The 24,429-nt window shown below is 37.9% G+C and overlaps 1 protein-coding gene across 1 annotated transcript; it reads left to right on the forward strand.

The window, feature by feature from the left end:
• The first annotated feature begins 1,615 nt into the window (after positions 1–1,615).
• Positions 1,616–22,433, forward strand: LOC127953383 (gastrula zinc finger protein XlCGF26.1). The gene is made up of 4 exons (XM_052552615.1): positions 1,616–1,789; positions 12,174–12,283; positions 12,777–13,438; positions 16,778–22,433. The coding sequence occupies exons 3-4, from the start codon at positions 12,850–12,852 to the stop codon at positions 17,827–17,829; spliced, it is 1,641 nt and encodes a 546-aa protein (XP_052408575.1). The 5' UTR covers positions 1,616–1,789; positions 12,174–12,283; positions 12,777–12,849; the 3' UTR covers positions 17,830–22,433.
• Positions 22,434–24,429: the final 1,996 nt, after the last annotated feature.

Below are 24,429 nucleotides of genomic sequence, written 5' to 3' on the forward strand. Positions count from 1 at the left end.
ATTTTTGCATTACCAGTAATAAGAGGAAATTACATTGAGGCAGTAACTAATGCAGAAAAGGTAGAGGTACTGGCTAGGGCATTTGTTAAGTTACAATAGCACACAGAACTTATCCAGTGAAGAGTTAATGTGGAGAGCAAAGGTGATTGAGGAAAAAAGAGGCATATTGGGGAGAAAAGTCACAAATGAATGTGCAGTTGATACAAATTTCTCATTATTTGAAATGAAAAGAGCTTTAATAGATGTTAAGAGTACTTCACCAGGGAAAGATGAGTTGTGTTACAAAATGATAGAGCAGATATCAGATTTTGGCTAAGAGTTGTTTCAAATTTGTATAATAAGATAAGGGAGCAAGGGAAATTGCCTAAAATGTGGAAACACTCTGTGGTAGTACCTATAGGTGTCGTGGCAAAATTTAAATCAACTCTCATCAGCATAAGAGACAGACTCATTCTCAGGTATAATTAAAAAGAAAGCTTTTAAAAGAAGGTCAGACAGTCATACAGCAACGCTGAGTTCCTGCAGAGTGAAACCGACCCAGGAAGAGGGCAGTCCTCCACCTTTATATCCCTTTGCTGCTTCAAGGTTACAAGTCTTAGCAGCTGTAAATTTACACACATAACAAGGAACACTCTCTATGGGCTGTTTCTCACACATTTAGGACTTAGGTGACCCCCTCAGGTCATCCTCAGACATCTGTTTCCCCCCACGTGTCATCCCTCTGAACCCACACAGCAATTCAAAGAAAACATGCATATATAGGTATACAGAAGCAATGTTAAATTAATTTTTCCACCACATAGGTAAGCCTGGCAAGGATAAAACAGAAGTTAAAAGTGACATGACATTCAGCCAAGTATGGTGACCCATACTCAGAATTTGTCCTCTGCATTTAACCCATCCAAAGTGTACGTGCGCACACACGCACACACACAGCCCGGGGAGCAGTTGGGGGTTCGATGCCTTGCTCAAGGGCACCTAAGTCGTGGTATTGAAGGTGGAGAGAGAACTGTACATGCACTCCCCCAACCCACAATTCCTGCCCGCCCAGGACTCGAACTCACAACCTTTCGATTGGGAGTCCGACTCTCTAACCATTAGACCACAACTTAGTTTACCAGACTGAGGATGGGACATGCAAGTTTAAATAGTGGATTACATATTATAGGGAAACATCAGACTGGAGAATGTACAAACTGTGGAGTAATAAAAAAAAAGTAAAACACATACTTCTAGATTGTACACAATACACCAGAGAAAGGGAAAATATGATGAAAATATGAGTGGTAAATAAACACTTAACAATGGAAAACTTATTGTCTATAACCAACACACAGTCCACAATTAGGGCGGTTATAACTTTTCTTAAAGAAACCCAACTAGCAAGTAGAATTTAGTTTATTATTATTATTATTAGTAGTAGTAGTAGTAGTAGTAGTAGTAGTATTTATTAAATTTTCTCCTGTAGGATGATAGGATGTTAAAGGTTTTTTTTTTTTTTTTTTTTTTTTTTTTGTGAACGATGACATCCCAGTGTGATCACACCTCAGCCCAGTAGATGGTGGTAATGCACAATGATTGTAAACTACCAATAGAATTTACCGAAGAAGAAGAACAACAACAACAACAGAGGGAGGAGGAGAAGATCTGTGCGCTGAATAAAGTCAAACAAATCGTTTGTTATTTACGTAGTTTTTTATTTCTCAAACTGGAGCAGCGACTGGGTTTTAAAAGCCGTTGGTGGAACATCCCTGTAAATCACCGTCAAAGCGGCAGACGAAGACAAGAGGTACATTTCTGTCCAGTCCAAACTGTTAACATACCTGACATCTTAATCGTAACCTATTTATCTGAAATGTAACTAAATCAATTTTTTATATATACATATCAGCGGTGAAGCCAGTCAAATCTAACAGTGTGTGTGTGTGTGTGTGTGTGTGTGTGTGTGTGTGTGTGTGCGTCAATTTTTCTGTCCCTTTCCTTTACAGGAATATTTCAATTGAAAAACACATTAGGGTTAAATTTTTAATATATATATATATATATATATATATATATATATATATATATTTTTTTTTTTTTTTTACTGTTTATATATATATATATATATATATATATATATATATATATATATATATATATATATAAAACGTGTAATTTGAACAATTAGACGTTCTTGTGGCAATATTTGTTTTTAATTAATTATAAAGAATTCCAAGAACCACAAAACTGCTTGTTCCCACAGCCACGTACACAGGGAAAGTGCTTTATTTTGCAGCCAAACTCAAATGGCATAAATAATAAAAAATATAAAATGGCATAATAAAATAAAATGCTCAATAAATATTATAAAATATATAGTGAACACCGTGGTCCCCAGGATTTGTGTCACTGGTGCTACCGTTAAATAAAAAACACTGATGACATAGCTTGACTTCCTCCTTCTTATTTTCTAAAGATCTGTGAAAAAGCCCATGTTAAGTCCACTGTTTCCTTTCAATTCTCAGAAATCTTCAAATTTAACTCAGGATTTCATATGAAGCTTTTAGTTGACGACGTCACTGGTATGACCTATTTATTGTTAGGGAATTGTAAAAAAAAAACAAAAAAAAACCTTCATTTATAGTGAGTATGCAATGATCGACAACATATGGTTTGATACCTTACAGCAGACATTTTGTAAAATGCTTTTTCGTGAAAGTCACGGGTGTTACTGTCACTGGTGTTACCTTTTTTATGGGAAGATCAGTATATCAGGTCTTATGTATGTCACTTGTGATTCATTGTGTTACTGTACTGTGTTACTGCGTTACCGTGCTGTTTATTTCTTTCAAATGAAATAAAACATAATCTCCTTATTTCTTGCATTTTCATTATTTTTGTAACTCTGACTACATGTGCTGAAAAAAATATCAAGAAAAATATTGAATAAAAACTTTTTCATATTGATAAAGAAGGTAACACCAGTGACAAAAATGGTTCATGTGGTCTTGAAATAATTGCACAAAAAAGCTAAATAGAAAAATAATTAAGCTGTCATTTATAAATTCATAAAGTAATCTAATAATGTGGTCTAAGTTTAAATGTTAGAAAAATAAATACATTTTAAGACATTTTGCCATACCAAAAGTGGATGTTTCTGTAGAATGACCCACATATATATTATTTCATCAGCCTTTACGACGGACTTCAGTGTCACATAATCCTTCAGAAATTATTCCAATATGTTGATTTACTATCAAAACAAAAGGTCACAGGTTCCAAAAAATATTAGGCAGCAAAAATGTTTCCAGACTGGTCATAAAACAATATATTAGAATGATATCTGAAGGATCAGATAACTCAACAATACAAATTTATGTGTGTGAGTAGTGTATTTGACTCTGAAAACTGGAGTAACAGCTGCTGAAAATTCTGTTCTGCATCTCTGAAATAAATTATATTTTAAAGTATATGTGTTATATATGTATATATAACCTCTGACACGGAGAAGAGTGAAAACTCTGCACATGACCGCTAAGTTAACGAACATCTGAACATAACGACCCAAATGCACATCGACGGATCTTATTCCATTTGTTCTGCAAAATGTAAACAAATGTATATTTCTGCAAGGGTAAATATTGTGGAAATATGAATATAAATTGTGTCAAAAGGCATTCCTCCTTGAACAGAGCTAACGCGGGTTTGGAAGGTATTTATCTCATACTCTGTGAAAGCTTATTTAATGTAAAAATTATACATTGTATTTAATTTATAAATTACATGTAGGGAGACCAGAGATGATAGTAACACTTTTTGTTTGAGGCTCAGTAACTTAGTGGTTATTCATGCTAGACCTCTCAAACTTTGCTACATACTAGTCACAGATTATGTATGTTAATGTCAAATACAAAGAATAACGTTGTAACGGCCTACCCTACAACTGGGGTGATGTAAAAGATGTAAAAATAAGAGGTAAATTAGTGAAACAATATCCACACTTTCCAGATTATGCAAGAACCTTATTGAAGAACAAAAATGAACAATTTAAACTAACAGAAATATTCTCGAACTTTAAACTCATAACTATAACAAATTGCTGTATGTGTGTGTGTGTGTGTGTTGTAGTTTGTTAGAACATTCATCTTTTGTCTGCTCGCTCTGATGTGCAAGCAATTTATCATTTTGGAAAATGATTATATTCAGTAGCTTCTCCTACTTTTCTTAGTGATGTATAGTGTCAGTTTATCATGAAGTGACGATTTTGTTCTAGTTGACTCGGATGGAAACGCTGCCTGTTTCCAAATGTTTTGTGCAATATTCCAATTTTGCGCATAAGATAAATATGCAACTTTGAAATGAAACCCAGCTTGTGTGTGTGTGTGTGTGTGTGTGTGTGTGTGTGTATTTATAGTGTATTTCTTATGGGACTTTAAACTCAACAATATAACAAATTTATGTGTGTGTGTTTAGTATATTTCTTATGGGACTTTGAACAACAGTATAACACATTTGTGTGTGTAGTGTATTTCTTATTGGACTTTAAACTCAACAATATAACAAATTTGTGTGTGTGTGTGTGTGTATAGTGTGTTTCTTATGGGACTTTAGACTTAACAGTATAACAAATTGTCATGTGTCAGAGTGAGTGTGTGTAAAATGTATATCTTATAAAAGTTCAGTCAGTCTCACAGTTGTGAGTTGAGCTATAAAGTGTCAACAGTAAATATTTTCATCCGATTCCTGGTATCTTCTGGGTATTCCTTCTGTGCTTTCATGATTTGGTCCTTCAGATTAAAGTGCAAAACTGTGAGCATGTTAACTTTTTCTGGCTTGAGCTTTGCAGGGTGAGGTGAGATGATGTGTCCACTGGCACTAAGGAACACTTGTTGTGGGTCCGCAGAGAAACTTCTGAGCAATGGTAGCTAGATGAGGAAGCTCTTTAGCATGCAGACTCCACCACTGCAATGGATCTGCCTCTGATTTTATTATTTATATGGCACAGAAAGATAGACTTTTACACACTTCAGTCTTGGACTTCAGGCTCCTTTGCCCTCTGTTGCCTTATGGAGGTGATTTTGTTGAGGAGGGTGGCCTAGCCTTGGCACCGTTTTTCAGAGGTGGGGATCGAGGAGGTTGTGCTGGTTTGCTCTGTCTGGGCAGCTCCCTAACTCAATGTTGTCATCTCTGTCAGTTTTGAGGCTTCCGGAGTACAGAAGTCGACTGTGGCTTCAACGTCATCAGAAAAGCTTCCCTTAAACCGTGGATCAACAAAGCTTATCAAGTCTACCAACTTCTTTGCATCATCAGTGTACCTGGACTCGAGATCAGTCTTCATTAAAGGGGGGGTGAAATGCTATTTCATGCATACTGAGTTTTTTACACTGTTAAAGAGTTGGATTCCCATGCTAAACATGGACAAAGTTTCAAAAATTAAGTTGTACGTTTGAAGGAGTATTTTTGTTCCCAAAATACTCCTTCCGGTTTGTCACAAGTTTCGGAAAGTTTTTTTCGAGTATGGCTCTGTGTAACGTTAGATGGAGCGGAATTTCCTCAAATGGGTCCTGACGCACTTCTGCCGGGAGAGCGCGCGCTCCCGTATAGCGAGGCTGAGCAGCACAGACATTTCACTGATCAGAGCGAGAGCGTCGCGAAAAGTCACAAAAGAAGTGTGTTTTTGGTTGCCAGGGCAAGACAAACCTGCACAGATTACCAAAAAAAAAACAGCATTAAGGGACCAGTGGATGGAGTTTATTTTTACAGAGCATCAACGGAGTTGTGCAAGTGTTTTTGTTTGTTCCCTGCATTTCGAAGATGCTTGTTCACAAGGCACAGTTTGACGACGGATTTGCGTATCGTTTATTTCTTAAGGATGATGCAATTCCAAGGAAAAAGGGTCACGATCGTGTGTTGGAACCGCAGGCAGTGAGTAAAACTGTTTAGAATATCTCTGCCTCCTTGTTAGTGCCTCCCCTCCCATGCCGGAGACCCGGGTTCGAGCCCCGCTCGGAGCGAGTCGTTGCTGCTGCTGCTTTCGTTCAGTTTCAGCCTCTGGATCATAAATAAACGGCTGAATCTGACTGTAAATGGTTTGTTTTGGATGATGGGTTTTCCCTCACGGTAATCTCAGAGCCTTTAATATGTTTTTCAATGGCTCTGGGTAATGTCACAGCTTCCAGACGCTCTCAACCCAAAAGCCTATTCGGGCTCGTGATTCTTTAGCTCCGCCCACACGCCACGCCTCCAGTCGGTCGTGTTTTTCCGGGAAAAATCGGTACAGACTATCTTTCTCTTATGAATATAATAAAACTAAAGACTTTTTGGAGTTATGAAGGATGCAGTACAACTCTATATGTACTCAAGATTAACAGGATATTGAGTGAAAACGAGCATTTCACCCCCCCTTTAATATCTTTAGGTTTTTGGTAAGGGCACCATCTTCATTTTTCATGACAGGCTTACTCGGCTCTCTGAGGCCAAAGCATCAGTGAAAGGACTGAGTGGATCAAGGATTTTTAAGACTTGCTCAATGACTGCGATATCTGAATCCTTTGGCATCAGATGCCATGCCCCTCTCTCAATTGCCAGTACGGCGAAGACTGCCTGCTGTTGTTCAAGAAACCTCTGCAGCATTTTCTGAGTCGATCCCCATCAAGTGACTACATCATGGATGATCGACCTCTGAGAGATGTTTAAGGCCTCTAGTTTATTTCTGAGCTCTCTTCTTCTCTTTCCAGCTTCTTGCACCAAATGTTGATAAGCTCGGATTGCTGTGTCCGCCCTCTGATTTTTCAGAGCTTTCGAAATGGCAAGATTCAAGTTGTGGCCAAAACATCCAAACCACTGACAGGGGAAGGCGGTGTCACTCTCAAAGGCCTTTTTCATATTTTTAGCATTATCAGCTGTTATACTGACAAGACGCTCTTTGTTGATGTCCCACTCTTGCAACATGTTATCAAAAACTCTTTTGATATTGTCAGCAGTGTGGTTTTCTGAAAAGAACTGATTTTCCAGGCAATTTGATTGAAGTTTCCAGTCTAAGAGGTAGTGGAGGGTGAAGCTGATGTATGGATGTCTGCTTCCTCCTCTGCTGGTCTACAGGTCAGTGGTTGCTGCATACCATTTCCCTGGGCTATATGCTTGCCAACTTCCTCTTTTAGACTGTTGTACATTCTGGGTAATTCTTTTCTGAGGGAATTTTGTAAGGTGGAACTGTGGTCTTCATCAGTTTCTGAAATCCTGGTTTTGCTAGAGTGTGAATTGGTATCATGTCCTTCGCAATATAATATGCTTTGGCATGATTAATTTCTTTGACCCAGTGAGATGAGGGTCGTGCTAGATGCATGGCTACTCTGTAAATATAGAAAGACAGTGTAAAAAAATAAAATAAAATTGAGAAGAAAAACATTACTTTATAACACTGATGTTTTAATGTCTTGACATTAAAATGGGCAGTCTTGAGGCATAGTAACTTGTCTGTACAACCAGACTTTTACGACTTTTTGAAATGCCATTGCGACCCAAATTTTTATGGGGTCGCAAATGTATCACTAATTTTTTTTTTTACCTACTTAAGTGTTATGCTATGATTTAATATGAGCATTTATTAAAACAGAAATGTGTATTTTAAGAATACATTTTTTAACGTGCTCCGAGCATTCAACACATCAAGTTGGCTTGCAAATTTAAACATTCAAAAGAGTTTAAAGCATTCAAACACAAGACGCAGGAAAGCTGAACTGAGCAGCTGGTTACTAGTGCGCTCTGTTCGGTGTGCACGAGAGAGCCACATCTCACTGACAGCGACACTAAACCGAGCTCTCCTTCAGGACGTTTCTGCAGATTAGATATTTTTGATTAAATCTGAGAGCTGGATCACTCCTCCATAATTTTCTATGGGAATAAAACTTGCCATCTCATCAGTAAAGACACTCCTGTAATTAGTAGTATATCTCCAGCTTCTGTGTTCAGATCAGGGTTGCAAGGTTTTCACAACAAATCCTGCCCAGTTGCTTCTCAAAACTAGTGCAATTGCGCTTCCAAGAGGTTCCCCGATAAAAATTGCTTCCCGGGATTAAAATATAAGTTTTTTGGCAGGGTTGCCTTGGTAAAATTCGCATTTTAGGGGCTAAATATCACGTTATTGGTACTGTCGCATAGATCCTGGGACATGAAAAACAACCACAGACTTGGCAACACTGGTTGGCATTTACTACATAGAGCTGTAATTCACTGACAATCTACACAAAATCGATTTTAAAATCACAGGCGTTTCTTTGTCTATTTTGAAAGTGATTTTGTCGGTGGACTACGGCTCTGTGTAGTAACTGCCGCTCCACCTGAACCAGTGTTGCCAGATCCGTGGTTGTTTTTTATGTACGCGGGTCGAAGAAACCCCAATCCCAATAACGTGATATTTAGCGCCTAAAATGTGAATTTTACCAAGGCAACCCTTCCAAAAAATGTATATTTTAACCCCGGGAAGCAATTTTTATCTGGGAGCCTCCTAGAAACGAGCTTGGGCTAGAGAAGCAACTGGGCAGGATTTGTTGTGAAAACCTGGCAACCCTGATCTGAACGCACGTGCTGGTGATATACTTCTAATTACAGGAGGATCTTTACTGATGAGATGCGCATGAAAATCGCATTAGATTTTTTTGCACTGCCCTACTGAAATTTTATTCATCTGTCGCAGGCAAAGAAGACACTTCAGCCGATTCGAAAATTTTCTGGCGCCTAATTTACTAGCTCTGCTGTCAGTGTCTTTAAGGTATGAAAATGAAAGTAAATCACTCACTGCTCTTAACTGAATTACTTTACGTAGTTTTAACAAGAATTTATCTACAGTCATTCCAAAAATCAGATATAATTGATTATATTGTTTTACTAGTGGGTGCAGGACACTAATTCATTTATGCAGTGAGTGAGTATAGCAAAATACAGTGATCTGTGAAATATTATACCCAAAAATTCTTCATACTGTAGACTACCAGTGAAATTGATTTAAAAAAATAAATTAAATTAGGGACCTGACCATGTTTTGCTTTATTTAATGGATCATGCAACCTTTTCACACCACAGACTGAACAAAATTAATCATTGTTTACTTGGTAACTGTTCAACAAAGTATGGATAGTTGTGTAAATATTGTCATACTGACAGTTGTCTGAAGTTTTGGTTGATTCCATTTAGAGCTGCAACTAACGATTATTTTTTCTGTCGACTAATCTATCGATTATTTTTCGATTAGTCGAATACTCTAACGATTGTTTTTTATTACAATAATGAATCTAATGTTCTTTTTTTGATTAGCTAATGAATCCTTTGGATAACTTTACAAAAAAATATAAGTACAACTCATAATATTTCAACCTTTATTCATTTTCAACCAATGTGGTTGAAGTTTTTACAATATACAAAAATAAAGAGGCAAAGAAAATTATTTTACTATGGTAAATATGAGTTTACGATAGCGCTTATAATTAAACCACAGAAGCCACAAATTTACAGTTGTCTGAGATGTCATGAAATGTTCTTTAGCATCACAAACCATGAAATACGATATGTGAACGGTATTATGATATTATGAATAACTTGTTATCTTTACAAGAATATCAAAATCATGCAATGAGCAAGTCTCCGTTTATTAGACATTTATATCACAATATCACATCAGTTTGTTCCATCACATCTGCAGTAGAGACCTGAACCAGGAAGTTGGTCGCCAGATCAGATTTATTTTACTGTCTATGGTTAAATCGTAACACCTGGAGAGCGCCAGGATGTTTTCCTCTGAGGTGCTCGTGCATCGCAGTTGTGTTGCCGTGGTACACCATATCGGTTTTACAAAGGGAACAAAGGGCCATTTTATTTGGCCTCTGTTTAAAGTATTCCCATACTTTTGATAACAGTGGTCTCTGTTTATGTGATAGAATGCAACTTTCTTGATTCCCAGTATGCCATTAAGCGAGATGTAAACAGTGTGACGCGTCGACGCATTTCACATACAACCTGCACCAGGGCCCCTCTAACCCCAGCTACTGCCCTGGGTTAAGGTACAGAGACGGAGCAATGTACTGTGTGTACTGTAAGAAATAAAACAAGAAGACATGTGGTTTAAAAGATGGCAAGTAAAATAAAAAGCACATCTGCAATACAGTTTCATTACTGTTCATTATTATCCAGAGCGGCTTACTATAAATAATTTGTGCGACCAAATCATGTTTTGCGTCAGTAACTGAAAAAGTTAGTAGCGCAAGTGCCACCAGTGGAAAAGGTTAGTGTAGATCCCTGACAACACTAGTACTAAAATTCATATTACTATTATTATTATTATTATTATTAATATTATTATTGTCTTAATAACAAGCCAAGCCAGTGTTAACTATTATAGCTAGATTTACCATTTATAAAGTGCAAGTTGACTCGCACTTTGTGACATTGTATGACTTCCTTGCATTCCATCAACATATACCGTATTTTCTGCACTGTAAGGCGCACTTAAAATCCTTTAATTTTCTCAAAATACAGCAGTGCGCCTTATAATCTTTAAATATACTCCAAAAGTATTAGTTAGCCAAAAAATGTATGCAAGTAAATGTAACCCGTTACTACCCACCTCTGGAAATGTGCGTTTCTGTCCATCACTGTCCTTGACATCCATGACTTGTAATGTGTCTTAAATTTTGGTATGGAAAGTCCAGATATGTCTTAATTGTTTTTTATTTTTTACATTAATATGAGTTCCCCTAGCCTGTTTATGGTCCCCCAGTGGCTAGAAATTGTGATAGGTGTAAACCTGGTGTGTCCTGCTCTGCCTTTGAGAAAATGAGAGCTCAGATGGGCCGATCTGGAATCTTCCCTTTATGACATCATAAGGGGATAGGTTACCTGCCCTTTCTCTGCTTTGCCTGCCCAAACGTTTACATATAATTCAGTCTCAATGTCAGCACAGGCATTACAAACATACTTATACGATATATGACAGCACCGCCACAAAACAGTGAGTAACAGTGTTCATTAATGCGTGTTAATAATAATAAGTGTTCCTGTAGCTCAATTGGTAGAGCATTGCATTATCAAACACAAGGTTGGGGGTTCGATTCACCAGGAACACATGATAGGTCGAAATTGATAGCCTGAATGCACTGTAAGTCGCTTTGGATAAAAACGTCTGCTAAATGCATAAATTTAATTTAAATTTAACTAATGCCTGATCTGTGATCAGTTATTTCTAATGTGTAGCTAATTATTCATGTTCACACAAGCTTTCTTTCTAAATCATTTAATACTGTTTATGCATTAGTGAATCAAGCCAGTGACTAAACAATCAACTTCGCATAGTTTTCTCTTAGTAGCATAGCATGAAACAAATCTGTTATTTAAATTGTGATTAAACTACAGAGAGCGGTTAAAGAATACTCCCTTTATATTGTTCGGAGCCGTCAATCACACATCGTGAATAGATCTGCACACTTGCCCAAACTGCCGTTATAATGAATGACGCTGTTATGCTGCACAACAAAGCTCTTACTGTATTCATGTCGATAAGGTGTTTGCTGTTAGTTGTGGTGAAAGCATTTTGTGAAAGAACTGCATTCCCGCTAAAAAAAAAACTCTGTCTTCTCAATGCTCATCACTTCAGCCTTTCATGTGATGGGAAAAGATCTAAAAAATAATTATATCAATACTTCCACGATTCGTAAATCTCGACAGCTGTAATAGTATTAGTAAAAGTATTTGAGAACTGTTACAGATGTAATGTGCATTTCGAATGCAAAGATGTCAGCCAATCATAACAGTTGTCGTTTACTCTGAGTCTCACAGCAGACACACTCCTTCAAACAGAGCATTCAAGCCAGAGGACTAAAATCAGGATAAAAAAGTGCCTTTTCTTTCTAAATTTTAAAAGTAAAAATCATACTAAGATTATAAGTACACCTCAAGAAATATTAAAAAAGCATTAAAACAAAGACAAGGTCATGGGACCTTAAAAAAAAAAAAATTAAAAATTAAAATATCAACTAGTGGAATACAGTGGAATGGCCCCTAATCAGGGAACTGATTCTCACTGAAATATTTGACTTCTCTAATTTGTCTCAATCAATCCTCACTTGTGAAGGCTGCTGGTGTTGATCAAATACCATAAAAGTCTATATTTTATTTGTGCATATTGGATTTTTTTTTTCCAGAATGAAACCAAATCTCCCCGTATTATTTTCCTCCTAACGCTGCTTCTCACTCCAGTCCAGGGGGTGGTGCAGAGCGGGCCATCACCATCTTGGCAGCATGTCACTCCGGGGTAATTGAAAATGAGCAAAAATCGGAAACTGGTTGTTGAAACCACGCCCACATAGCGCGACTGTCACTCAAGTGGCCACACCCTTAATTATGCAGAACTTTAAGGCTTAATATAATTGAAACGGATGAATTAGAAAAAAATTCAAACCACTCACAGTTGTCATGAAGGGTAAAATTTGCTATATAGACTAAAATCATTTTTGGAACCAGACTTTTTCTGCTATAAAGTTAGGCATTTTAACATGGGTAGTCTATGGGGATTGACTCCCTTTTGCAGCCAGCCTCAAGCGGCCAGTTGATGACTTATAGTTTTAGTCACTTGCTTGTTGGCTTCATGAGAGAGAGAGTGGGAGGTTGCCACTTGGTTTCACCCCGCTTTCTGTTGTTTTGTTGTGATGCTGGTTTAAAATAGAAACGGTTAGAAATGTTGTTTCTGTAAATAAAGGAATACAGAGTCAGGTCAATAAATATGTCTAATTTTCTCATCCTCACAGTCGTGACTCAGTTTTGAAGCAAGCAGGAATATCTGGAGGAGTATCATCTGAACTGAGATCTGCTGCTGTGAAGATGGAGTTTGTTAAAGAGGAGAGAGAAGAGAACACAAGTGAGCCAGAAACCTGGAGAATAAAACAAGAGGAACCAGAAACCTGGAAAATAAAACAAGAGGAACCAGAAACCTGCAGAATAAAATACAAGGAACCAGAAACCTGGGTAATAAAACAAGAGGAACCAGAAACCTGGGGAATAGAACATGAGGAACCAGAAACTCTGAGAATAGCTCATGAGGATCCAGAAACCATGAGAATAAAATATGAAGAATCAGAAACCATGAGAATAAAACACGAGAAACCAGAAACCATGAGAATAAAACACGAGGAACCAGAAACCATGAGAATAAAACACGAGGAACCAGAAACCTGGGGAATAGAACACGGGGAACCAGAAACTTTGAGAATAACTCACGAGGAACCAGAAACCTGGAGAATAAAACACGAGGAACCAGAAACTATGAGAATAAAACACGAGGAACCAGAAACCATGAGAATAAAACATGAGGAACCAGAAACCTGGGGAATAGAACACGGGGAACCAGAAACTTTGAGAATAACTCACGAGGAACCAGAAACCTGGAGAATAAAACACGAGGAACAAAGAGGTTGGTTTTTATTCATCAAACAGTAATTAAAGACGAATGTGGTACATTCACAGATCCGTTATGTAAAAATAAGTTTTAACCATCATTAAAATGTCTTAAATCCATGTTTTATGGAAATGTGACTGAACTGACACTGAGGATATTTAATTAATTTTACTTTAAGTGTTCAGTGATGGTCATCTTTAAAAAAGTAATTAGTTACAGTTACAAATCACTTCTCCCAAAAACTAATTGAGTTAGTAACTTACTAGTTAGTTAGTTACCACATTGTAAAAGTAATTAGTTACTCAGCAAAGTAACTGTCATGTTATTTTTACGTTCTATAACATCTTTAATTTCAAAGATGTGATTCAAGAATAAAAACACTATATCCAGTAGTTTAGAACATTTGCCATTTATTTGAACTTAATAGATTGCAGCCTGCCATATGATATCCATAGAAATAAAAATATATAAAAAATAAATATTATGCAAAATTAAGACACAAATGTAAACTTGGGTAAAAAGAAGCAAAGAAAAACATAGCCATTAGTGCAAATCTCTGTAACCGTATATAAGGCCTACTGCACAATAGACCGAGCACTATCCAACTCTTAAATATTCAGTAAAGTAATACAAAGTAAATATTGAAAATAAGTAATATTCAGTTATTCACACACTTTGCAACCAAGTGCAAAACTAAGACAAACAAATGTAAATGCTCTATTTCTGCGTTTCCACCACAGGAACCAGGAACTAAATAAAGTTCCGGGTAAAATAATTCCCCTCAGAAAGTCCCTGCTGGCGAGGTAGTACTTTTCCAAAGTTCCAGAACTTTTGTGGGTGGTACTTGGTCGCTAAAACATCCTGATTGGTTTAGGTCACGCAGCATTGGTTGAGTTCAACCACCATTTATTCGGATCATTTTCAAAATATTACTGTTATTGTCATGAAATTTTATGTTAAAATTATTTCAGGCGAGAATGTAGTTGTTTAAAACTCAAATCTATGGTTTATTTATAAAGACAGCACCTGTTTAAAAATGTGTTTCGCCGATCTCAGAGACGGTCAGCTCCACGCAATCAGCGAGAGCTCAGTGATCATGTATCCGCCGAGACCACCCTCACCTCGGCTAGTCCTTCTGATGTGTGCCACTGGCTCTTTAGTGGTTAAACATAAAATATATTTCATTTTTGGTAAATCTAACAGGTAATCTTTGGTCTGTATTCAGTTTATCTATATGTTAATATGAAAATAAAAAAGGCAAATTAATATAATATTTAGTTTCATTGTAATGGCTGTATATATACACATATCCCTGAACTAAGTACATTTCTGCAGCTCTTATTATGTTTAAATGAAAACGAAAGGAGGTAGTGGTATTTGATAACCTATTTCATTTTATTGTAAATATACAGAGAGGAAAATTGCAGTAGCCAAGGCGATCTGACTGATGTTATCAAGTATGCTGCTGTTTGCAGAATTACCAGATTGGACATCACACTCCCGAGTCGAATGCACAAAGTCCGAACTACCGAGGATACATGTCCAAAATCAGCGTACTTTGTATTGAGAAAAGTGCACTGCTTGTTGACTCAAATCATAATTTAACGTTCAACAACATATATTTGCTGCGCCGGTGCTCATTCAGTAAAGATTTAAACTGAACATAGACTGTCAGTTTAGGCCTTTATGCAAAAATGCAAATGCATTTTGCAAAGAACAAACACTGTTGCTGGAGCAGTCAATCTGTAGTGCTTCTTTACAAAATGACATCGCCATCTACTGGCCTGGCAGCATAATGCAATGTTTTTAGATTTTTCATGGATCTGTGTCAGAGTATGTGAGCCGAGTAGAGCAGCATGATTTTGCCTGGAGCTAGGAGGAGATTTTTCGAAAGTCTGATTGTTGAGGTTTTCACTTGCTCCGTCATAAGCACAAATTATGCCAACTCACACATTAAACATAATTAGTTAGCTTGACCGATGTGTGGATCACATACAAAGGTTAAAATGACAGTGGATGAGTGTGGGAGGTTAAAGAATGTTGTAAATTGTACAATATTGTATTTATTTTTAGTTTAATATAATTTCTGAACAGAACTTAGATTTTTCAGGCATAGTGAAATGATTTAGCCACGAAGCAGTGTTTCTGATCAGTGTAATGAGGATCAGGAAACGGTGAACCCTGAGCAGAGCTGGAGTGGAGTGATTATTGAGTGCTTGGAGTGCGGAGGGCAGTGGCGGTTTCTCCATTAGGGCGATTGGGCGACACACCACCAAAGGAAAGGGAGTGATTTTTTTTTCTTTTACATTCAACCACAGTGTTAGGCTAGCTTTCACTATTCTAGACTGTTTTTGCTGCCTCTAAATAGTCAAATCAGTGTCGAGTCGCGTTCTGTGTAGTACCGCCGCTTTTTGGGCGATTTCTGTCAAACTGTGAATCGCCCAGAGTGCTCTCATAGACTTCCATTCAAAGATCTTTTTTTTTTTTTACTGCAGCCACTGCAATGCAATCTCAATGAGTTCCGGGAGGGCTAGCCCTAATGTGATTTCGTCATTGTGCATAACCTTAACTTGTTTAAAGAAATTTAAACATCAAACAAGTATCTACAAAGGGCGGGAAGTCGTATAAACAAGTATTTTCGAGGAAGTGGTATGAACAGAGAAAAAGGCTAATAGGCTGCGAAGTAGCTGACGCTTTATTCTGCTGCTAATTTACAGCTGCATTTTGTTACATCGTGAGAGCATGACGGACATTGCATGGACAACTACAGGTGTCACCGAAATGCATCATCTCTCGGAGAAGGGGAAAAAACACGAAAGAGCAAAGATGCATATGGATAGTAGGGAGCAGGTTAATATAAGTGAGTAATTTAAGTAAGCAGTGTAACGTACGTGAGGAATGTGATATAAATGAGCAGTAATATAAGCGAGTTGTGTAAACAGTGATTTATGTGACTTCAATTATTTCTTATTAAACTGAAATCGAAGTAAAAAGGTTTTTTTTTTTTTTTTTTTAAACCACGGCCTGGCGTCAGTCTTCATTTGCTGCTGCTGTTAACATGCATATAAAAACATACGCAGAGCAAGAGATTGATTCCTAATGTCAGTTTAATTTTAATTAATACTATAGTAGTTCAGTTCCCTTTACATCTTTAACTAGCTGTTAATTAATAATTTATCCCCCTGAGAGAACTGGCAGGAGCCGCCACTGGCGGAGGGGGTATTGGTGCCACTCTACTCCGCACACATACTCTGATCTGTGTTAAAAGGGACAGTTTTGTCATAGTTTTTATCTGTACAGAAATATTTTAAAACATTCCAATTGATTTTCATCTTTATAATGATTTCATTTTAGGCCTGATGGAAATGAAAGAAGAAAGACAAGATCTGAATGAGGTGGAGGAGAAATATCAGGATCAGAAAGATCATGATGTCAATGGAGAAAAATCAGCGATTTGCAGCATTAAAGAAAGAGAAGTCAAAGGGCCTTTCAGCTGCTCTGAGTGTGGAAACACGTTCACATGTAACAGAAATCTTAAGAGGCACATGTTAATTCATGCTGAAATAAAACCTTTCAGCTGCTCTCAGTGTGGAAAGAGTTTTACCACGAGAGCAAGCATTAAGGATCACATGTTAATTCATGCTGGGATAAAGCCTTTCAGCTGCTCTCAGTGTGGAAAGAGTTTTACACAGAAAGGACAACTTAAGAATCATTTGGTAACTCATACTTCAGAAAAGCCTTTCAGCTGCTCTGAGTGTGGAAAGAGTTTTACACAGAAATCAAGCTTAAAGATTCACATGTTAATTCATACTGGGATAAAGTCTTTCAGTTGCTCTCAGTGTGGAAAGAGTTTTACATATAAACTATGCCTTAAGAAGCACATGTTAATTCATACTGGAATGAAGCCTTACAGCTGCTCTCAGTGTGGAAAGAGTTTCACACATAAAGTAAAGCTTGAGAATCATTTGGTAACTCACACTTCAGAAAACCATATCAGCTGCTCTCAGTGTGGAAAAAGTTTTACAACGAGAGCAAGCATTAAGAATCACATGTTAATTCATGCTGGAATTAAGCCTTTCACCTGCGCTCAGTGTGGAAAGAGTTTCACATTTAAAGGAAACCTGACGCATCACATGTTAATTCATGCTGGGATAAAGTCATTCAGCTGCTCTCAGTGTGGAAAGAGTTTTACAAAGAAATCAAACCTTACGAAGCACGTGTTAATTCATACTGGGGAAAAGCCTTTCTCCTGCTCTCAGTGTGTAAAGACTTTTAGAGATAAATCAAGCCTTAAGGATCACATGTTAATTCATACTGGGATAAAGTCTTTCATCTGCTCTCAGTGTGGAAAGAGTTTTACAAAGAAAGCAAGCCTTAAGAAGCACATGTTAATTCATACTGGGTAAAAAGCTTTCATCTACTCTGTGTAGAAAGCCTTTTAAACATAAAGGTGACCTTGATAATCATTTGGTAACTCAGATTTCATAAGCCTTTTACATATTAAAGGGGTCATCGGATGCCCAATTTCACAAGTTGATATGATTCTTTAGGGTCTTAAAAAAAAACTTACTTTGGTTAAAATGTCTCAATTGTAGTGTAACCATTGATGTTACTGCTGTGTTAATATTTACATTCAATTAAATTCAAGTTTATTTGTATTGAAAGTGAAGAGTTGTCATCAGGTTACAGAGCCCCTCCCCTCAATATCGCCCTCTCCGCCATGTTGGCAGGATCCCAGCGGCAAAACATGATTGTTTACATGTGGTGTTAACTCTAGTGGAGGAGGTTCTCGCAATTCCGCACTGTTTTACCATGCCTGGAAGTTACTGCTGCGTTAAAAAACTGCTCCATTAGCTCACACGATACATATGGAACACACAGGAACAATGGAATACAGTTTTTTAGGTTAAACCAGGCGCAAAACAGTGGTATTTGGAGAAGCTCTCAGGCATCCAAAATATCGACCCATTCAAGCTCCCTGCAGTGGAATGGCACATAGGACCATTTACCTACATGCATATATATGGACATTGTGAATTATCTAAACAATGCAGGAGTTTAAAAGCCACAAGTCTTTGGAAAGTTTTTCCAAATCATTAGGTTCTGTCATTCAGAAACATGGCTTTTCATACCACTGCTATGCTGATGACACTCAACTCTACCTCTCATTCCATCCTGATGATCCGACGGTAGCTATTCGCATCTCAGCTTGTCTAACAGACATTTCTTCCTGGATGATGGACCATCAACTTCAACTCAACCTTGCCAAGACAGAACTGCTTGTGATTCCAGCAAACCCATCGTTCCATCACAATTTCACCATCATGTTAGGCACATCAACCATAACTCCTTCAAAAACAGCTAGAAGCCTTGGAGTAATGCTGTGTTCACACCAAACGCGAATAGAGCGTCAAATTCGCGTCTACCGCGCCTAGTTTGCCGCTTGACCATTTTGAGATCATTCGCACGTGAAATTAACTTCACAACAGACGCGAATTCGCGTCATGGGGGGCTTCTGCCAGCTGAGTTCACGCAGCATTTTCAACCGCCATTTTTATTCGGATAATTTTCAAAATATTACTGTTATTGTGTCATGAAATGTAGTTTTAAAAGTATTTCAGGCGAGAATGAAGTTGTTTTAAACTCAAATATGCGGTTCATTTATAATGACAGCGTCTATTTAAAAAAATGTGTTTCGCCGATCTCGGAGATGAGCTCCATGCGATCAGCGGGAGCTCCGTCATCATGTATCCGCCGAGAGCAGCCTCACCTCGGATAGATCTTCTGACATTTGCCGCTGGCTCTGATGTCTCTTTAGTGGTTCAAGATAAAATATAATTCGTTTGGGGTAAAATGAAACGTTTCTTATCTTTGGCCTTTATTCAATTTATCTATTAATATGGGAACATAGGCTACTGTTGAATGAGTGACTCCTAGCAGGCTCCTGATTGGTTAACGTGGCGCGAATTGACGCCAAAGTTCAAATTTTTCAACTCGGGCGGCAGACGCGAATTCGCGTTAAACGCTAAATGCACAAAAATCACCATTCGCGCGAATGAGGCGAATTCCAGACGTGCGTAAATGCGCCTTTGCATTGACTTAACATTGAAATCATTCGCACTAGACGCTCTATTCGCGTTTGGTGTGAACACAGCATTATGATTGATGATCAGCTGACTTTCTCAGACCACATTGCTAAAACTGTCCGATCCTGCAGATTTGCTTTATTCAACATCAAGAAGATAAAGCCCTTTCTTTCGGAACATGCTGCACAACTCCTTTTTCAAGCTCTTGTTCTGTCCAGGCTGGACTATTGCAATGCCCTCTTGACAGGTCTTCCAGCCAATTCTATCAAACCTTTACAATTAATTCAGAACGCGACAGCAAGATTAATTTTTAAAGAGCCAAAAAGAATACACGTCACACCTCTGTTTATCAATTTGCACTGGCTTCCAATAGCTGCTCGCATAAAATTCAAGGCATTGATGTTTGCCTACAAAACTACCACTGGCTCTGCACCAATTTACCTAAATTTGTTACTTCAGACTTATGTGCCCTCTAGAAGCTTGCGTTCTGCAAGTGAACATCGTTTGATTGTGCCATCCCAAAGAATCACGAAGTAACTTTTATGGACTTTTAAATTAAATGTTCCCTCCTGGTGGAATGACCTCCCCAATAGGGCCCTTCGCGGGACTGTTTTCTTCATCCCGCTCCCGCCGAATTTCTGACCATTACCGCCCGCTCCCGCAATGTATGTGTTACACTCCCGCCCGCTCCCGCAATATGTATGTCCACTCCCGCCCGCACCCGCAAAACTCTGACAATTTATTCCCGCACAATAATAGAGATGCATTGATTTTGTGTCTTCTCCCGTCCCGCAGGAAAAAAAAAAACATGTATTTGTATTGATATTATTAAAGAGATTCATGGGGTTGTTTGTTTCGTTTCCCTGGCCTGCATATAAAAAAAAATAATAAAAAAAGATAAAACACATAATACATTCAAATATAATTTAGTTTTTATCAAAAACTTTGCACATAAAAATAGACTGCTTTGCAAAAAAAATATACATAATATGATAAAATGGGCTACATGAAAAACAGCAGTTTTACAATTATTAGCCAAATGTCGCAGGTATTCTGTTTGAAAAATACAAATAAGAATAAAAACATTCAAACTTAGGCAGCCTGCTCAATAACACTGGCATCATCACGCCTCTTGACATAATTAACAAATGGCAACAAGGGGCTGTGCTCAAAAAACAACACTAATAAATAACATTAGGTTCTTTTCTACATCATCTACTGACATCTTCTCCATCATGTCGCTAGGCAACCTCCCTATCCCGCGGTGTTTTTTTTATCCGCCCATTCCCGCCCGCAGCAAAATTCAAACCGCGAGATTTGCGTTGGGTCCCGCGGGACCCGGCGGGACTCAATCCTAATGCAGCCCTCTACTCCCCAACTCAATCCGAGCAGCTGAGTCATTATCCATCTTCAAGAATCGGCTTAAAACACATCTCTTCCATCTTTATTTGACCCTTCTTTAATACTCACTATTCTAATTCTATTCTTTAAAAAATCTAACTACCTTTCTAATCTTTTTGTATTCTATTTTCTTTTCATTTATTATGCAATTGTATATACAGTATGTGTGTGTGTGTGTGTGTTTTTTGTGTGTGTGTGTAAAGACCACTAACTAGCTTGCTCTATTCTTTTTTTTATTCTGTTTTCTTTTTATTTATTATATTATTTAAAATTCCATGCTACGTGTATTGTGTTAACTTAACTGAGACTTGTTATAGCACTTATATATCATTGCTTTTTTTGTTGTTTTTGATTGCTTCCACTGTCTTCATCTGTAAGTCGCTTTGGATAAAAGCATCTGCTAATTGAATAAATGTAAATGTAAATGATTGAGCAAAAATGTTTAATAGTATAAGTTGTAGGACCTCTGTGAACAGACACGAATAAACTTCACAATCTGAGCACCATTAATTATTATCTGAAGGGAACAATGCTCAGTTATATGTCAGCTTTAAGAGGACATATAACGGAGGACCTCTGTTCCAAAATACCCCTGCTCATCAGAAAACGAATCATGAGCTAATCATGTGACGTTGACATCCTGAGTAGGTTTTCATGCGGCTATCTCCTAAAAAGGAGCTGATTTAATGAACTCTGATCACAAAATCCAAACCGGAATCAACAATAATTAACGAACCACAACAAAGGATCCATACAGCGTGTCAACTTGCTTGAAACAAACGGAACTTTTTAATAAATAATCTCTAAAGGACAACCATTGAAAAATCTGAAGGTTTAACTATATTAACAAATAATATGTTTTAAGTCTGAAGTCTGTTCAAGGTAATCGGTGCCACTTTAATGTTTTATATATGGCTTTTATAACTTATGCAGATAGTGCTTTTAAATGTGTGTAAGGTATGGAAAGTTTAGTATGGAAACGAATGGCCATGAGTGTTTGCAAGAGTGTGAAAAGATGGTATTTTGAAAGGTGTGTGTTGTACGATACGTTATAGAAGTTATTAAACAAAAGCTTGCAAAAATATTGCTAAGTTGAAGTATCATGTTAAAGAATGCATGCTCCACCTTGCAGCAAGCAGATTGGAAGATCACGTTGTGGGATGGGTCCATTCCGCTTGGATAAAACCCAAATGTCTGAACTAATTCAGTGCACTGCGCTTCCATCTTTGCCATTGCTTGACAAGGCAACAAGTTAATCTCCAACTCTTCTATTCAATGCTAATGCAAGTAAAACAATAACTTTATTTCTTGCTGAAGTAAGTATTAATTTATCTTAAGCAGTAAATATAAGACACATTTCTGCTTTTGTGATATTCTTGGTGCGATCTAATGAATAACTTACTCCTGGGACTTAATTCAAATCCCTTATCATCCTTTTCAATAAACTCTGTGTGTGTATATGTGTGTGTCTAGGTCCATGTAATAGAGTAGCTCAATAAATTATTGTTTCATTTATAAAGAAATATTGTCTTGTGTGGTGTATTTTAAGATTAAACTATGCCCAGATCCTGTGCTACCTAGCTCGTAATGTATAAATTATCATTCTGTTTGTATTCTCATTGTTCATGAAGTAACATAAACAGAATTGTAAAGATATACTGATTTTAACATTTGCTGGAAAAACCGTTGAAGTATAAACTAATAAAATTTGGAATCAGTTCAATTAAAACAATTCAAATCTTTAGATTTGATTCTTCTTCAAAATAAATGAGCAAAATTTTTTTATGACCTGAGGGTGTCCGGTTTGGGGACCATGTGATTTCGTCTCTGCTTTTTGCAGATGATGTCATGTTGGCTTCATTGGGCCAGGACCTTCAGCCTGTGCTGGGATGGATTGCAGCCGAGTGTGAAGCGGCTGGGATGAGAATCTGCACCTCCAAGTCCGAGCCCATGGTTCTCAGCCAGAAAAGGGTGGTATTGTCTTCAGGTTAGTGGAGAGCTCCTGCCTCAAGTGGAGGAGTTCAAGTATCTTGGTCTTGTTCACGAGTGAGGGAAGGATGGAGCAGGAGATTGACAGGTGGATAGGTGCAGCTTCTGCAGTGATGTGGGCGATGTACCTGTCTGTCGTGGTAAAGAAGGGGCTGAGCTGCAAGGCGAAGCTCCCAATTTACCGGTTGATCTACGTTCCAACTCTCACCTGTGGTCATGAGCTGTGGGTTATGACCAAAAGGACAAGATCCCGGGTACAGGCAGCTGAAATTAGCTTTCTCCGTAGGGTGGCTGGGCGCTCACTTAGAGATAGGGTGAGGAGCTTGGCCACATCAAGAGGAGCCAGCTGAGGTGTCTCGGGCATCTGTTCCGGATGCCTCCTGGACGCCTTCCTGGGAAGGTGTTCCGGGCACGTCCCACTAGGAGGAGCCCCCGGGGAAGACAGAGGACACGCTGGAGTGTCTCTATCTTTCTGCTGGCCTGTGAATGGCTCGGTATCACCCAGAAGAGCTGGAGGAAGTATCTAGGAAGAGGTAAGTCTGGGCATCTCTGCCTAGACTGCTGCCCCGCGACCTGGCCCCAGATTAGCGGAAGAAGATAGATGGAGATGGATGGGATAAAATAAAACACTACAAACACAATTTCATCCGATGACACCTTTGAACTTTTTGTTCATTTTATCAACAATGTTCTGTATCAGAGCAAATCAGACAATTTAAGATTCAAACAGAACAGTGTTGAAACACAAGGACCAAGGCCCAAGACACCAGATGATCATAAATCAGATCCTAACACCAGCCTGAAGTAAGCCTAACCAACCAACCAAACTCTTTCAGCTTTGAACAGCTTGCAGCATTAAAACAAAAGAACACTTATTGATAATTCAACTCAGAAAGTAACAAAGATTAATGGTCAAAGAGACACATGACCATCACATGTAAATCCATGATAGAAATCAAGAGCTAAAGACTTCCTCGGATAGACCCCTTCCACCTAGAAGACAAGAACCAGACTTGAGATTCTTTCTAGAACCTTTTGACCTTTTGTTCCTCACAGAACAGTCTCACATTCACAGAATAACACAGAGACTGTCTTTACATGATTGAATCAGATTAATCAAAATGATGCTAAAAGGATTAATGAACAAATATCATCCTGATGCGTAACTCCATATGATGAATGTAACCAGCACATTTGACTATCATGTTCTAATCACTGATTGTGTATTTTATTTTTAATAACTGTTGAACAGTGCATAGGTTTATATTCATGTTTGGTATGTTTGTGTTTGAGAATTCAACACATCATATTCTTGTTATAGAAATCAAGTCTAAATTATACTACTCTGCTTGCGAAGGGAAATTCAGACTATATGACACAACACGTTGATTTGTGTATTGAGAGGTGAAACATTGCAACCCCTTGAAATAAGACAATGTCTATTTGGTCAAGACACTTTTAGACAAATGTTTAAAGGGGTGGATAATATTATGGCGGATACTTTGTCACGAGCTGCATTGGAACGAGTAA

This window comes from Carassius gibelio, chromosome B3 (assembly GCF_023724105.1).
Source record: "Carassius gibelio isolate Cgi1373 ecotype wild population from Czech Republic chromosome B3, carGib1.2-hapl.c, whole genome shotgun sequence".
Classification (NCBI taxonomy): Eukaryota; Metazoa; Chordata; class Actinopteri; order Cypriniformes; family Cyprinidae; genus Carassius; species Carassius gibelio.